The sequence below is a fragment of the Rhipicephalus microplus genome, chromosome 9, assembly GCF_043290135.1.
Source record: "Rhipicephalus microplus isolate Deutch F79 chromosome 9, USDA_Rmic, whole genome shotgun sequence".
Classification (NCBI taxonomy): domain Eukaryota; kingdom Metazoa; phylum Arthropoda; class Arachnida; order Ixodida; family Ixodidae; genus Rhipicephalus; species Rhipicephalus microplus.
This window is the reverse complement of record NC_134708.1, coordinates 38,729,137-38,745,676: the sequence shown is the minus strand read 5'-3', so window position 1 is coordinate 38,745,676 and position 16,540 is coordinate 38,729,137. Positions and strand designations below refer to the sequence as shown.

At 44.1% G+C, this 16,540-nt stretch overlaps 2 protein-coding genes across 2 annotated transcripts in view; one reads left to right on the top strand and one right to left on the bottom strand.

The window, feature by feature from the left end:
* Nucleotides 1-2,054: 2,054 nt before the first annotated feature.
* On the bottom strand, nt 2,055-2,899 carry LOC119163718 (uncharacterized). The gene has a single exon (XM_037415780.2). It carries the CDS (start codon nt 2,641-2,643, stop codon nt 2,212-2,214), a length of 432 nt encoding a protein of 143 aa, XP_037271677.2. The 5' UTR covers nt 2,644-2,899; the 3' UTR covers nt 2,055-2,211.
* A 554-nt stretch (nt 2,900-3,453) lies between these two features.
* The window catches only part of GlnRS (Glutaminyl-tRNA synthetase), a 33,620-nt gene continuing 20,533 nt past the window's right edge, over nt 3,454-16,540 (top strand). Inside the window, exons 1-7 of the mRNA XM_037415779.2 lie at nt 3,454-3,631; nt 3,825-3,978; nt 5,829-6,014; nt 7,380-7,510; nt 11,104-11,173; nt 13,410-13,570; nt 15,301-15,487. Coding sequence (XP_037271676.2) covers nt 3,497-3,631; nt 3,825-3,978; nt 5,829-6,014; nt 7,380-7,510; nt 11,104-11,173; nt 13,410-13,570; nt 15,301-15,487 — 1,024 coding nt within the window. The 5' untranslated portion in view covers nt 3,454-3,496. The remainder of the gene's footprint in view (nt 3,632-3,824; nt 3,979-5,828; nt 6,015-7,379; nt 7,511-11,103; nt 11,174-13,409; nt 13,571-15,300; nt 15,488-16,540) is intronic.

The window sequence follows — 16,540 nt, the reverse complement described above, 5'->3', positions numbered from 1 at the left end:
CTGGTCAGCAGCCGAGTACCTTAGCCACTAGACCACCGCGGCGGCGTAGAGCAAAGCTGTACGCTTGACTATTGACTGGTCGGGGATTTCAAGGTTATGCTTTCAGACCAGTAAAGAAAAAAAAAGGATTCGTGCATTAAATGGGAGATCTTATATGCTGTAATTTGTAGAAAACAAAGCAACAAACATTGCGAAGACACTTTTTTGCAGGGTTAAAGAGTGATCCTGACAATGAAATTGCGTACTCAGATTTCAATTAACATACATTATCCTGTTGTCTGTGGAGCTTTAAAATTTGTGTGCCTGTTCATTATTTATGTTGTACGTGCATAAGATCATGCATCTCACTTAATATATTATTTGTGCTCATAAAAAAAAAAACACTGTGCAAATGTTTCATGAAACTGACATTAGAAGACATGCTCCTCCATGAACAGCAGTTTCTCTCTTGTATTTGTAGAATTTTCACACCGAATAAAAAGAAATGTTTTCACTCAGTTTTCTGGAAACATTCACTATAACAAATCTCTGTGGTCAAAACGAGTTGGAAGCGCTCCCGTTAAATTGACGGCAAGGGACTCCTTTGTACAAGCCGCTAAAGCATCCAATCCTAATTTAAAAATTCTATCTCAGCTAAACTCCACTGCTTTAAAAATTGCCGTCTCCGAGTTATGTCTCACGTTGTGGGGGCGGCATTGTACACAGTAACCATCAGCTTGACTTGGCACAAAGCTTGTTTATGCATTACTGTTTAGTGGTTAATTTGGCAGTTATTAACTAAACAGAATGCACTTGTGTAGAAGACGAAGGAGCCATCATCGTAAAATTATCGCTGTACAGACCCAGTATGGTGATCCAGTAGTTATGGCGCTGAACTGTCGACTCGGAGGTCGCGGGCTCAAATCCCAACGGCTGACGCTGAATTTCGACGGAGACGAGATACTAGAGGCATGTACTTATATACTACGCATTACATTGCTACATGTGGCCAGACACACCAAGACCTTTTGCTGCATAAAGGAGATACTTAATGGACACTCGACCAAGATAAGGAGTACACCCATTTCTTTTTTGTTTGATGAGATTTTATGAAAAAGGTTTGCACAGTGCAATTCATCCTAGTTACCCGAGTAGGTAAGCATACTGCCATTGAAATTAGTTTGCACATGAATTAGCAGGTGATGGGCATCTATTTCCAGTTGCCTCTTAGAAATGATCGGCATATCTGCTTGCGGTTATTCTGTACACACGTATGATTACGTATTAAAATAATACCATTTGCATTGTCTATGCAGCTACACACTTGCAGTACAATTTGACACTTCGAACTGACTAATTGAAAATGGTGCATATGCCACAGTTCCGGATTTCGAACTTTGCAGTCTGCTCGGTAGACGTGAAACGGCCGTAGTGTTTCAGGGTGCATGCTTCTGTGTGCCGCTCGATACAGTGGTGTTCCAGTCAACACTTTTGTGAAAGCATCCGTGCAGCACTTCGGAACGACATTAAATTCCAGTGCGCATATCAGCCGATCACTGTAGATCACCATCACTGTCGCAAATTACCAATGTACAAACCAACTGGTTAACTGAGAACTAAGCTGGACTGAAGCGGCAGGCTTGTAGTTGTTTAAAATAATAGCACAAAGCAAACGAAGTCTTGATTTGAATTATTTAAGTCCCTATGCGTTGCTTGCCTAATGCTGTGCTTGTATTGAAGGAATTCCGCGTTTGCAAAGTTTAAAGATATGCGATACTTATGCGAGACCCAAGCGTTTTACAGCTAACACTCGTTAATCTGGTTTGAAATTATTAGTAACAGTGCGAAAACTTCCAATATACAAATCCCCAAGTACGTCGTCTATTGAGCATGTGTTACAGTAAATGTCCTGCCTGCACGTGTAATGTTTGAAGGCAACACGTGTGACCGATTGACTGGTTGATTAATTTCTCGCCTGCGCATCTGTGAGCAAGCTGTCGCGCGTTTTCGCAAGCTCCCAGAACTCGCGTACGCAAGCATGTTGTTGACGTATCTCAACACACTCGCCAACAAACTACTCGATAGCAGGTTTTTAATTACAATCACTTTGACGCCCATGCATGAACACTCGCACAGGTAAAAAAAAAAAAAACAGAACGAGACGAAAACGGAACCGAACAAAGAAGTACTTATGAGCGTATGATCGCGCGCTGCCACGCGCACAAGCGCGCCTCAGACCGGCACAACCCTGACGGGAAGAATACGACAGTGAATTCCTTCGATGTCGACCTCCCGTTTACCGATCAAAAAGTCCGCCTCGTCGACAGTCCACGTCTTGATCAGGTGCACGTAGGACACCTTGGTGCGGGCCCAGCCGCCGAACTTGACTTCGGGGCAGAGATCGATGAACTTGCACAGCTTGGGCCATATCTCGGGACAGCCGACGTCGAACTTGAAGATCACCGTGGTCGACCAGTCGTAGTCGGCGGGGAACGCCAGCGTCCGGTAGAGTTCGTCGTCCGTCAGGTAGTGCGTGATGTCGGCGTCCGTCCCGGAGACGTCGTCGCCGCTGAGCCCGTACACCCGGTCGATCCAGGGGCTCGTCTCGTCCAACCACGGCTCGAAGTCGTCCTCCAGGCAGTCTCCCGGGTACAGGGCTCCCATTGCTCGGAGCGGCCGAGTCGATGACCAGAAGCGTCGTTGAAACGGTCGCCTTTCACGGGGTTTCTCTCGCTCCGATGAAACGGAAGAAGTTTCAACGGCGCGACGACGCCATGTTTCTTTTTTTTCTTGAGAAACAGAAAACAGCTGTGCGAGCACCTCGAGTTTGCGTAGTAATGTTTATCGACCACTGCCGCGTTCGGTGAGAAGAAGGAGTGTTCCTCTATGCAAGTAAAGATTTAAGTATCCAACGACTTGTCACCAGAATTTGGAGAGAGACGCTTAAGGGTTAAAGTTGCGGAAGCCTTCGCAAGTAGCTTCTCTCCGCCTTTGATCCGACTTTAGAGTAGTTTCGGTTCCGAACTGTCAAATTATCGACACGAGTGGAAGCACGAGTTCCGTAGAGGTTGCCTCAACACCAATCTGGGCCATCTATGTGTGTGACCCAGATATATAACCCTACTCCAGCTTGTAAATTAGCAAACTTAAACCGTGCTAATGCGGCTAAACTACAACCCGGACGTTGGAAACGATTTTAAAAGGGCGATATTGCGCGTACTCAACTGTCGTCACCTCGTGGAGGAAAGGCACAACAATAGACAAATTAAAAAGCACGCTTTAAAACATGGAAGAAGTTTCCTTCATGCGTTAAAAGCATCATTATATTAAGCGCGCCCGAGAAATCATACCCTACATACATAGAGTTAATATGCACATTTAGTACCGACTTAATAACTGTATGCCACCATACGTAACTTGTCGCTCTCTCCAGGTTCTCCTCATTTCTCTGCTGCGGTACCACAGAACACCTACGTCTAGACGGTGATTGTAACTTCCGGTTCTTGTTCTGGCCAACATGGCAGCTCCGGCGATCGCGGCGATGAGCGAGCGCGAGCTAAAGTTCGTACAAATCGGGCTCAGCGAGCAAAAGGCCAAGGAGACGGCGAAGAATGCGACAATTTCGCAAGGCCTTTTCGACGCCATCTTGGCGGTAAGTCCAAATTACATATTGTCGCTTTGCGATCTCTTTCTGTCGATGCCGGCTCGCCGGCAAGCTCCGTACGCCGCTACCGCGTGCGCCTTTGCGTCACCGATCTGTGAAACCCGAAACTTGTCAACCTGTGTTGTGCGTTTTGCGTTTGTCTCTTTGCGGTGATGTGACGCGCTTCTTATTCACTTGACAGGCCGAGAAGACGGCAAGTCAGCCGATCACGAAGGCAATGGGGAACCTGTTGTACCACGTCGTGACCAAAATGAAGGGACAAATAAAACAGTACGAGTTGCTCCTCATCGAATACGTCGCCAAGGGAAAGCTCGACTCCGAGGCCAAGCTGTCAGGTATTCGCCTGCTGGAATCCAGAGCGCGATGCGCTCGTTTTATGGGTGTCGCGCGCGTGGCCGGCACAAATCAATCACCTCGCTTACGTTCGCTCGTCGCATCTCGCAGAGCAGACAATTTTTTTTTTTTTTGCGCGTCTTTTTTTTTGGGTTTGCTTACCAAGGTAGCAGGCGTGTCGACTGCCAAAGGCGACTCCTCACAACGCGAACGAAACTGAAAGACAAAGAAAAAAAATCGAGTGACGGTTCCTGTCGGGTTCAGGATTCATCACCAAATCGATGAATAAATGCTGAAAAAAAAACGTCTCAATAATCCCACAAGAAGTAATCGTTCTATACCCTTGTCTCCATTTTTTTTTTCGCAACTTGCGCGTGTTTTCTTTCGTGTTTTAACGTTAAGCTGATCAACATGCTTTTTGTGCTCTAAGAGGGTCTAAATTTGCTTGTCGTGTTTAGTAACTCTTGATTTAGTTTTTATACGTTTGATCAGTGACTCGCGATCTATACTAGGTCCAAAAAAATGTTAGAAATTTCGAAATCGCTTGTGGATTCCTTCTTCATATACCAGCTGTCGTTGCCATGTGCTACGTGCACGTTCGCGCGATGCAACGAGTGCAGGTAAACAGGTGGCATACTTCCTGCAGTGTGGTTCAATGTACATGGAGCCCGACTGAGTAATCGCCGATTCCGACAGCTGTTGAGATGATTAATCCCCCCCTGCCTCCTTGCATTTACGATTAGTCCTGTGGTTTTCTTTTCGAGAATGCTTGGCAACGGCGTTCTTCGAAGGCAAAAGACACTGTAAGCAGTTAGAAATAACCGTGAGGATGTTGCCTTATCGGTGAAGAAAAATCAATTCGCAGGATTGATATTTAGGCTTTCACTACATAGAGTTAGTACTTCACTGAGTGTTCTGGTCAGGCGATGTAACTCACCACCCAATGGAAATGGTGCAGCCTCGTCTATCATATGACTATAATTTTTAACATCGCACATGTGATTCCTTGCTTGTCCGGAGAAGTGTCTCGTCTCACCACTGTGAACTTGATCGCAGTCACCACGTGCAGTCTTGTGATACGTTGATGTTATGACTGTCTACCGAATCTTTCAGAAAGCATTTGTGCAATATTTAAGGATCACGGTAATGACAGCATGCTACTTGCACTATCTATATTATGTTAAAATACATCGTGAAGATTACAGATGCACAGAAGATTGGAGAAACAATTATTGAGATGGTGTTCGCATAACTCGTGGCTGTTGACCACAAAAAACAACCAGGTGCTCCTCTTCCTTGTTGTTGCAATGACAAGTAATTATATAAACAAGTTTGTTACCTGAAGGGTAATGCTGACATATTGTGATGCTGACACACATGAAAACAAGGTGATAGCTGCGAGATATTTACAAGACGCCCAAGTGTAAGCCACAATGGCAAGAGAGAGTGCCCCCCACATCCTAGATCCCGTCGTCTTCCATACTGTCTCTCTTGCTTCTTCAGCATGAAATAGTCTATAACATATAACTCAACCCCTGGTTGCTCAAGCACCGTTTTTGTGCTTTCTCTGGTGTTGCGGAGCGGTAGAGCTTAAGGCAGGAGACATGAACAATATCCGTAGATAGTGAGGTAGAGGGAAATGAAGACTGCAACGGGCTATTTCATAGGTGACATCGGTCACTTGGCACAATACACAGTAGGGTCCTGAGTATCAGGAAAGCAGTTTTTCAGAGAGTCTAACAGTATTGCCCACATTCTTATTTTTTTCTTGAACTGATGTCGTATATTCATGCATTACAAGACGAGATGACATCACAGCTTCTATAGCTGATCTGCACTGTTTTTCATGCAGCTGCCATGGACTACCTTCTCACGCACCCGGAACCGCCGCTGGACACAAAGGCGTTGGAGACGCACAGCGGCGTCGGCGTGGTCATCTTGCCTGACCAGATTGAGAAGGCCGTCGAGGACGTCATCAACAATCACCGGGAGAAGCTCGTGGAAGACCGGTACCAGTTCAATGTCGGCATTCTTCTAGGTGAGCAGAAACCTGTTCGAGACGCTCAATTGCTGCGACACTTAGTTGCCGATCGTGGCAATCTGCAATCGATTCTCCATTTCAGAAGCCAAGCACCAAAAATAGCAGAACACAAAAATGCATCTGTACTTATGCATGTCAACGTGACAGCATTAAAGAGCTCGTTTCACAAAATTTCTGATGTCGGCGTAGTCTTTGGTTGTGAGCGAAAATTCGGGATAGATGCAATAAAAATAGGAGCCGAAGAGTGTTTGTGCCTTGGCTTTCCTGCAGTACTCTTTAGGTCTCCCCCAAGAATCAAAGCCAGGCTAATGATTGGGAAGGCAATAGTGTGCCAGTGTGTGCATGCGACAGTGTCCGTGCGTGCATGCAGATATTGCTATCACATTCAACTCCCAATAGGAAAGCTTACCGTAAGTGTCTCGCAATGCTTTTTTAACACCAAACACGTCTAGAGATGTAATACTAGGAACATCCTTTGAAAAGAAGGTTCAATGTTTCATTATATTTGTCATTTGTTCAAGTAGATCGGCGGCTCAGTGTACATATATGCTGTCTGCCATAGCCCATGGGCACTTGAGGCACGGCAAGTGAGTGTTGGATGTTTGTAGTTTTATCATTGCCTTTGATATCCCAGCTTTGATATGAGGAAGCAGTGGTCTCGATACCCAAATAATGTTACTTTGGTTCGAAAGTGAACTGGAAAAAACTTCGCTATGGCTTTGCTTATCGCTGAAGTAATCTATCCGAATGTACACCACTGGTACTTGGATTTTTTTCTTTTTACTTTCAGCTTTTTAAACTGAATCATAGCAGGCGTGGTTGACACGTTACACTGAGCAAGTTACACAAATTGCGAACATGGCCTTTGAAATGCTCAGCTTGTTTCTTGCGAGCTCTGCCTGATGTAGGAGGTCGAGCCTAGAGGCTGCACTGCCCACGGGCATTTCATGTTATGCATTGCTTCGTGCAAGCATTAGTGTTGGCGTTTTACAGTTTCAGTATTTAAAATAGAATTTTATTGTTACTAATATATTGCGACACCCCTTCTTGTGATTGAAAATTAAAGTTTTTCTGGAAAAAAACAATGAAATTCTTTATTGTACTTAAAACGTCCTACTTGGCTTCTTCACTTGGCAGTTTGCTTGCAGCTCGGTCAGTAATCCATCCAAGTTATATGTGTAGTTCTGCAGGCTCTTTTCCATGTTGTATGCTTTCATAAAATTTTTAGTCTTCCTGTCCCTCGTCACCATATTTCTGTTGCTTTGCTTCTCTTTTTTATAGCCTTACATTTATTACGCATTTCTAATGCTGATAATGTTTGCCCCCGCAACGTTTCTCTGCTTTGTGTTTTTGTTTCCGCAGCGGAGGCTCGTGCGAAGCTTCCCTTTGCAGAGGGCAAGTACATCAAGAACGAGGTGGACTTGCAGGTGCTGCACCTGCTTGGCCCTAAGTCGGACGCCGATCTCCAGAAGGCGTCTCGTCCTAAGACCAAGGTAAGGGGATACACTCCCAGTGTTTGGAAGCCATTTCATTGCTGCTGGCGTAGAGTTTCCTAAAATTAACTAAAAGAGACTCTGGCGCTGAGATGATTCAGCGACGATGGGAACGATAGGTAGTACACGGATTTGCCTATTCTTCAAACTTACGAGTGGCGAATTGCACTTGTGGCTTCGTTTATTGCTGGTTGCGGTTTTGCTTCGAAGGAAAAAACAAACCATTTTGAACTTCGTGACAGGATTTGAAATGATAAGCCTAAAAGGTTAAGGTGGTGAAATGCAACCACTGAACATTTGCTGTTTTGTTTCTTGAGAAAACAGCTCCAAGACACACGGACACACACGGAGCCAGCAGTACAATGGATTCGAAACTTCATTTCTTTTCGACAGCAGTTCACTGTTGTTAACAATCCTGCGTCCCCTTTTTCTTCTGTTAGTTCGGGCGTACCGCAAGGCAGCGTCCTTGGGCCCTTACTATTTTTAATCTACATTAATGACTTACCCTCCGAGATTACTTCTTGCATGCGTCTATTTGCCGATGATTGTATAATATACCGTTCTATAAACTCCAGTAATGACCACTTAACCATTAAAGCAGATCTCAATCAATCTTGCGTCCCCTTTTTCTTCTGTTAGTTCGGGCGTACCGCAAGGCAGCGTCCTTGGGCCCTTACTATTTTTAATCTACATTAATGACTTACCCTCCGAGATTACTTCTTGCATGCGTCTATTTGCCGATGATTGTATAATATACCGTTCTATAAACTCCAGTAATGACCACTTAACCATTAAAGCAGATCTCAATCATATTTGTAACTGGTGCGACAAGTGGCTTATGAAACTGAACTTAACAAAATGCGAGGTAATGTCTTTCACACGTAAACTCTGAATTCTCCCATTACTTGAACAATACCATGCTTTCCCACACTTCTTCCTACAAATACCTAGGTGTTCTTCTCACAGAGAATCTTTCATGGGCCTCACATATCGAGTCTACCTGTGCCAAAGCATCACGTTCACTGGGCTACCTACGCCGCAACTTGAGAAATTCCCCTACTAATATTCGAAAACTAGCCTTTCTTACCTTTATTCTGCCAATATTAGAATTCGCCTCAGCAATTTGGTCTCCTCATCAAAACTACTTGATTATTATGGTAGAAAGGATTCAAAATAGAGGTGCACGCTTGTCACCTCTATTTGCGTTATTTCAAACATAACGCAAATTAAATCAGACCTTCAGCTGCCGTCATTGGATAGCCGTCGCAATATTGCTCTTCTCTGTCTATTCCAGAAATATATTACCTCTAATAAACGAACGCGGCTTCAGCTTCAAACACCTCACTCTTTTTCACGCAGATTGCATAATCAGTTCAGCCTCATGCGCATATACGGGTCAACTAATGCATTAAATTCATCACCACTGCCTCGGGCCGTTCATCTTTGGAATGACCTCCCTGATTGCATAGCCTCCATATCTAATCCCGATACATTTCGCCGTCAGCTACTCACTCTGTTCACCATGTGATCCTGTTTTTGTATTCTGAGTGCATTGCTTAACGGTGATTTATATTCCCCTTGTCTTTTATTTTAAAATGTATCCCTCTGTCGCCATGTTCATATCAACAAGTGCTGTATTCCCTCAAATTTACCTCGCCCTGTATAGCCTAAAATGTGATCTCATTCATATATATATATATAGTTTTTCGTTGTTCTTGCACTGATCCTGCCTGTAAATGTCCTGTCTGTACCATTCCGATTCCTCTCCCCCCCCCTTACCCAATGCCCTGTTCTGGGGCCTGTAAAACTTTTTTTGAATAAAGAATAAAGACAAATCCGTGTACTACCCATCATTCCCATGCTCGCAATTCAATTCAGCTCCCCTAGACATTAGCGCCAGAGTTCCTTCTAGTGTATACTTAGAAAACTATGGCTGCTGGCACCTTGGTGTGTAAACCGCAGATGATTGAAAGTGAGGATAGTGCAGTGAGCGTTGGAAAGCAAAGTGATACCCTCAGACCTTGATATAATGAACCCGGATACGATAAAATATCAGTTATATTAAAGTAAACGAAAAATAGTCCTGATATAGCTATAGTGTTAGAAACATACTTTTATAACGAATTTCTGGATGTGACAAACTTACTTTCGTTTCATACAACTTCATTTAGTGAGGTTTGAGTGTAGATGTATTGTTAAGGCACAAAAAGAAAGTGGAGTGGGTCAGGGAAGAAATGCGTGTAGAAGGGGCACTGAGGGAAGAAATGAGTCACGAGGATTGTTGAAATGGCGATCCACAAAATCGAAAATAAATAGGCAGGGCATGTAGCGCATGGGCAAGATAACAGTTGGTCATCGAGTGTTGCTGACTGGGTTCCGAAAAAAGCCAAGCTCACGAGGGGGAGGCAGAAAGTTAGCTGGGCAGATAAGATTAAGAAGCTTGTAAGTTAAAGTATAATGTGGCTGCATCACGAGACTAGGTTATAATTGTAGAAGTGTGGGAGAGGCATCATGTATGTTTTGATTGTTTCTGTACTTACGCTAAATTCCTGATTTAATGCAGTGAAAGGTCGTTAATTCGAATTCGTTTAGTTGAAAATGACTCCTTGGTTCTGGCACAGTGTATTTTTATGGGGGAAAAGTCCCAATATTTCGATTTTGTCTGTATCCGTTACGCTCATTAATTTGATCTGGGAACCCCCTGTATTTCAACTAAGGTTGCACGGCGGGCTTGTTGGTTATTCATGTTGTTCGAGGTATAGCACATCCAGGACGGGACAGAGAAGAAGACACAGAACACCTACACAGCGCTAACTTTCAACAATGCGGTTTAATACGAGAAACAGCAATACTTATACCCAAACACTGCGCGTCACAACCACGTGCTAGAACCAGAAAATTGTGATCTACTGCAACTCATTGAAAGAATTGCATTATTTGGATGTCGCATGAGTTGCAGTAGATCACAATTTTCTGGTTCTAGCATGTGGTTGTGACGCGCAGTGTTTGGGTATAAGTATTGCTGTTTCTCGTATTAAACCGCATTTTTGAAAGTTAGCGCCGTGTATGTGTTCTGTGTCTTCTTCTCTGTCCCGTCCTGAATGCACTATACCTCGAACAAACCTGTATTTCATTGCTTCTTGCAGAAATCGGCCTAAGGTGATAGCAATGTGATGCAAAACCAAACAAATCCAAATTGTACTTCACTCAAACTTCGTTATAACAGTCGCTTCTGCCACAAAAATACATTGTTATATCAGGAAATGCATTATGAACTATTATTCGCAATACTGTATCTATTACAAGCTATTCTCCACTTTGTTATAAATGATAATTTGTTATAACTGCATTCGTTATATAGAGATTTGAGTATAGATGCAAAAATATAAAACAGCATTATTCCTCCTCAGATAAGAATTTAGGCGCTTCACTGGAGCTCTTGGCAAGCTAACAACGCTGGTGGAGTCGCAACTAAAAAGCGCAAGCAAATGCAAATTACTGTTACTGTTAATATTGATTGTGGTCATTTGGCACTGTCGTTTGACATTAAAAGTGATTGTCTGACACCGGTATAACACATCTTAACTTTGCAGGGAGGCAAGGAGCGCCCGAAAGCCTGCACTCCTCGGGATACACAGTCGGCTGAGGTTCAGTTGAATAGCGGTGAGTGATCAGCGGCCTCCTTCATTTTTGTTCTTGTGGTTTCCAATGTCTATTGCCAAGTTCGTGTTGTGTTCCGTACGGTGAACGCCAAAGCTTCCTCCTCCCCCCCCCTATACTATCTTTTTCTAAAGCTTTGTGTGGCATTTTGTTGTGCAGTCCTCTTAAACCACCTACGAAGTAGACATGCTTCGTTGTATGACCGAATGGTCGGAAGCTCCACAGGTATCAAGCATCTACATCGAATGGTCTGAAGCATCTACATACGGAAGACACTTGGACTGATTTGTGCTCTAACCGATTGCTTTATCATGCACCGCTGCCTTGCAATGTGTGGTCTGCTTTCTGCATTGCCGTTTCGCTCTCCCTTTTTTTTCTCTCTCTTCTCAACCCACCACAATCACATTGTGCATGTCCGTGATCGCTTTTGCTGTATGCGGGCGGGCAGCAAAGTCAGATATCAGTCATTCTCAGAAGCCAGGGTATTCGACAATTTTGGGTGAGAGGGGGCTTCTCACAATCATTCTTTTTTATGAAGAGCGCTGCATCCACTTGCAGGAACTTTGTGCAGTGCAATGAATGCTGTGGGTGGCATCATCTATACCCATGAAACAGAATTTAAAGGGACACACTGTCATTCACCCCCATGCCTTCGACCTATTGTGAACTGAATGGAAGCTTCACGGAAAGATTGGTTGCGTGTAGCAAGCAAATCCCCGTTTTCCATAACGCATGGCCACTACCATTGGTCGACTGGGATACAGAAGTCTATGTTTAATAATTGGCTAACACCAGCCTTTAGTGCCCTGCACAGAAGTGGTGACATAGTGTATAAAGAGAAACATTTGCATAATCAAATATTTTAATCAATGATGAGCATATATAACCAATTTGCATGTGCATGGTACTCATTTGGTTGACTTAGTTTTCTTTTTCCCAGAGCACCTGCTCGTGGCAACATGTCTGACTTCAGAATGCACTGATACATGCATGATACATAAATGCATGATATATACAATGCATGATACATAAATGCATAAGGTAGTAAAGCTACATTTACTGTCAGAGGAAACAGACAGTTTATGACCTGTGATCAGTAACAGTGCTATAAAGGCTAGTAGACAATTTTTTGCGTAGAGATACTCTACTTACTCGAATGTTTGGCTCCTCACATTACCATCTATTATCGAAATTTTATTAATTTTTTTTCCTGGGTGCGATGAAGAGTCATCCCTTGCGTTACGAACGAGTAAATACAGTAGTACATCCAGTTGAGTGAACTAACCAATTCTTTCCGATAAAAGCAAAGAAACGTTCCGGTTACAATATTGGTTATATTATTTGTTAGGTGTTCAAAAATTGTTCAAACTGCCAATGCCATCTTTTTTTTTTTGTTACATGCTGCTGCAGCTTGTTAATGTCTTCGGAGACTAAAGAGAAAAATGATTTTGCACATATTAGTAAAGTACAATTTAATAACCCCAAAGACACCACTCTAACCATGAGGCGACACTTGGTATGCGGAAAAACGCACGAAAAGAAAATGTAGGTGGAGACGCCACCTTGAGATTCCCACACCAAACACTGTAATGTCATAGATTTTGAAGTAGTCCACGGGGCCCTACATAACCAAGTCGATAAAAAGTAAGTACATTGTCAATTGTGGGTGCCATAAACATAGCACACGAAGTTTCAGGAAGTTTTATATCAAGGCAATGTCGCAAATTGACGAAAAATACATTTTGAAATGTTTGATGCCACAAGCAGATATTTCGACGTGAAATTTAAAAATGAAACTTCAACCTTCATTTTCTTCGCTATGATAGTGATAGTGAAACTTATAGCATAGTAAACTTATGGCATTAGAGTTCTCACAGTGCAGTTTGCTAATCTAAATGAAATTATTGTATCTCTTTAGCGTCCCTGTACAACGTTCCGAGAATGAGGGCATGGGGCCAAGACTATTCTCACAAGTGTATTTCAGCAAGCACTTTTGGCTTCCAAGTATTGACGGCTAATGAACGTGCACGAGTGAAACGAAACGACTGGACGACACACTTGACTATTCCCCCATGGTAGCGACATACATATTAGCATTACCACTTCATTTGCATGCATTTTGTTGCCATTTATTTGTCCCATTCTTAGCTTAACCAGAGAGGGCAGTGTCAAAGCACTGCTGGCCTAGCTTGGGTTCAAGGTGGCGGTTTAACAGTTCCGTTGGTTTCGACTTGGCCAGATGGGATGTCTGCTGACACCGGTGCCAATACGATGGAGGAACTCTTCCGGACCAAAGTGCACTTCCACAAACCTGGCGAGAATCAGAAGACCGAGGGATACGTCGTCACCCCGAACACCATGGCGCATCTCAAGCACCACCTCAAGGTGACCGGTGGCCAGGTGTGTTATGTCCTACATCTGCTCTCACTACCTCTCACCATAGGTTGGAAAAACCTGTGGGGCTCGCTGAAACTGGCTCACGAAATACATTCTTCAATTTGGACTCACTCGGATCCAAACTCACCAGAATATTACTCACCCAAACTCCTTCTGACTCATGGCAAGATCCGACTCTGAGCGAGTCCGAAAGAGTCGACGCATGAATCCGTTAGCCTAACATCAGTTTTCTGGACTAAGGTGTCAATGCCCTTTAACACCAATATCTCACGTATCAGTGCTCTTCTTAGTGCCGTTTGATAAAGTATCTTCGAATACGAGTTATGAGTGCTTGCAAACCAGTTAGGCCATTTTTCTTGGTAAACATTGCCCCACAATACATATTTATCAAGAAATTCTGTAGAAGAGTTCGGGGGGGGGGGGGGGGGGACTTCAAGGCACTCCCCTATGTAATTCACGCCTCTGATTAATAAATATGCAATTGGTGTATGAGCAACACTGGTTCAGAATAGGTGTGCATAAGTGCGAGTATAAACGTCAGTCAAGGTAGTAATGCTAAGGATGAGTATAAATTGGGCCATAGGTCGGCAAAAGTGGAACTCACTCTGGCTCATTCATGAAATATACCTCTCTTTGGCTTCACTCAGACTTGGACCACGGCTTGATCCACGGTGCAAGAATACTTTAAGTGAGTGAGCGCCGCCGAGCGAGTGCTGGGCGGGGAGGGACCGATTATGTTCTCGTTTGCAGCATGCCGATATATGGCTCGTCGGACTGGGGACCGTGACAGGCTGCTGGAAAGTTCGGCAAAGCAGATCCGGCACGCGAGCGACGGTTTCTAAGTCTGAGAAATCTAAATCTGGGTTATCACGCGATATCAACCACGTGACATGCATAGAGCGGCGCCGCGAACGAGGGGGTGATAAGAGAGGAGGTAGACTGCGTGGCGAGGGTGTTGTGGCGACAATAAATGAGCGCTGCTACTTTCCTACGTCACAGGGCTTTCCTACACCGAAAGTTGGGGGGGGGGGAAGCCGGGACAACGTTTATAGTGCCATCTCTGGGGTCCTTGCGAAGCAGAACATTATCTGGCAGTGGATAGTCCCGGATTTGGCTCACTTAAAGAATTCTTGCACCGTGGCTTGATCCATATCCGAGTGAGTCGACTCATTAGTGAGTTCACCAACCTGTGCTTCTCACAGCAAAGCCATTGGTGTCAATACTCAGTTACAGTGTGGTTTTGTCCACTTTTCATTCTTCACATTTACATTACAATGACTTCTAACAACATCCTCTATACTTTTCTTAACATCATTGCTGTTGGCTCTCTATAATGTCTGAATGTCATGTGTGACGTCACGACTTGTTCACATGTTTTTTGGTACTGTCAGACACTAATGCCAAATTTTTCTCTTCATAGGCCACATAACACTTTTCAATTTTCAAATACCCCCTTCTGCAGTTGCATTTCTGGGTTTTTACATCTTCGCTGGATATCCACTTTTGCAGGATTTGAATAGCCACTCTCTCCAAGTTTTGTTGTTTTGATAGAAAGTTGTTTTAGACTAAGTGATGCTGATGATTTTTTTTATGCTTTTAGTTTTCAACACAAGGAGGGTACGAAAATAATGCCAAAGGTCTACAGCAGAGTTCAGGCTTTCTTATACACGAAAAGCCACTCGGTACGCGCCGTTGCTTATAACTCCCTATCGTTTCCTGTGTGATTCATGCAGGTTAGGACGCGGTTCCCTCCCGAGCCCAATGGAATTCTGCACATCGGGCACGCCAAGGCCATCAATGTGAACTTTGGTTACGCCAAGTCGCAGGGTGGCGTGTGCTTCTTGCGCTACGACGACACAAACCCCGAGAAGGAGGAGGAGCGTTTCTTTGTGGGCATCCAGGATATGGTGCAGTGGCTAGGTGAGAGTGGCTGCTGTGATAATGTCTAGATGTGTACTTCCAGCAGCCTGACTGCCGTGGATATTTGTTGACTGTACTACCAGTGAGCAACATCCAGTCATAGCGGTAGTTACAATCAATCCTTCCTATACTAACGAAGCCACATCCATTGTGAGAATGTCTTCATGGCATGATTTATTTTTTGAAAATTTATATCTTTTTAATTTTGCAATGGCACCATGACATTTCTTTCGTATACAGTTGAAACTCAATTAAACAAAGTGATGACCACACTCAAATTATTCTTTTGAATGAGGAAGTTTGCAGAATTGGCTTTTGTTTGATTGAGCTTAACTGTATCAATTTTAACTGTACTCCTTTGAATCCATGACCATTGTGTTAAACTTCCTGGAAAAAGAAGAATTAGTGACCAAGGAGAGGCGAGGGTCTGCATAATGCACTGATCCTTTTCTCTTGCTTTCAAAAGAGCAGTGAGATCAAGGAACTAAAAAACAGGCTGCTGTCAGCTTAAGGGGGGGCGCGGCAAGTAAAGTGCCGATTTTGGTCAAAATATGCAATTTTCTGATTTATTTTTTTTCGTAATCTTCAGACCTTCAACTTCCTTGTTCTAAAATATTACAGCGAAACGTGCGCTACAAATCCCGCAAATAGTGTTTTTGCCGAGGCTAGTCGCCGAAAAGTGCGAAAAAAAAGCCCCTGAAACGGTGTTGTTCACGCCGCACAAACGCGCCAAGTTGTTGACCGTGGGCCGCCATTTTGGTAGCTTTGGAAAGAGGAGAAAGCCGGCTTCCCGATGGTCGCGGTCTCGTATTTTGCCGAGTGAAAATAAAAGCGCGAGGATCAAGTAAAAAAACGAAAACGAAGAACGGCAATTGGCTGCGCGGGTCACGTGGTAGCAGGCGCGACCTCTTACTGGTCAAAGCTGCGCCGCGCACCTTGGCAACCTTGGAAGCGCGAGCGCATCTGCGGCCGCCGTGTCGAGAATCATCCGGGGGAGTTCGCGGTGTGCCTCGCACGGAGCAGACGTGTTTTTTTCCCCGTCCCCAGTCCTTT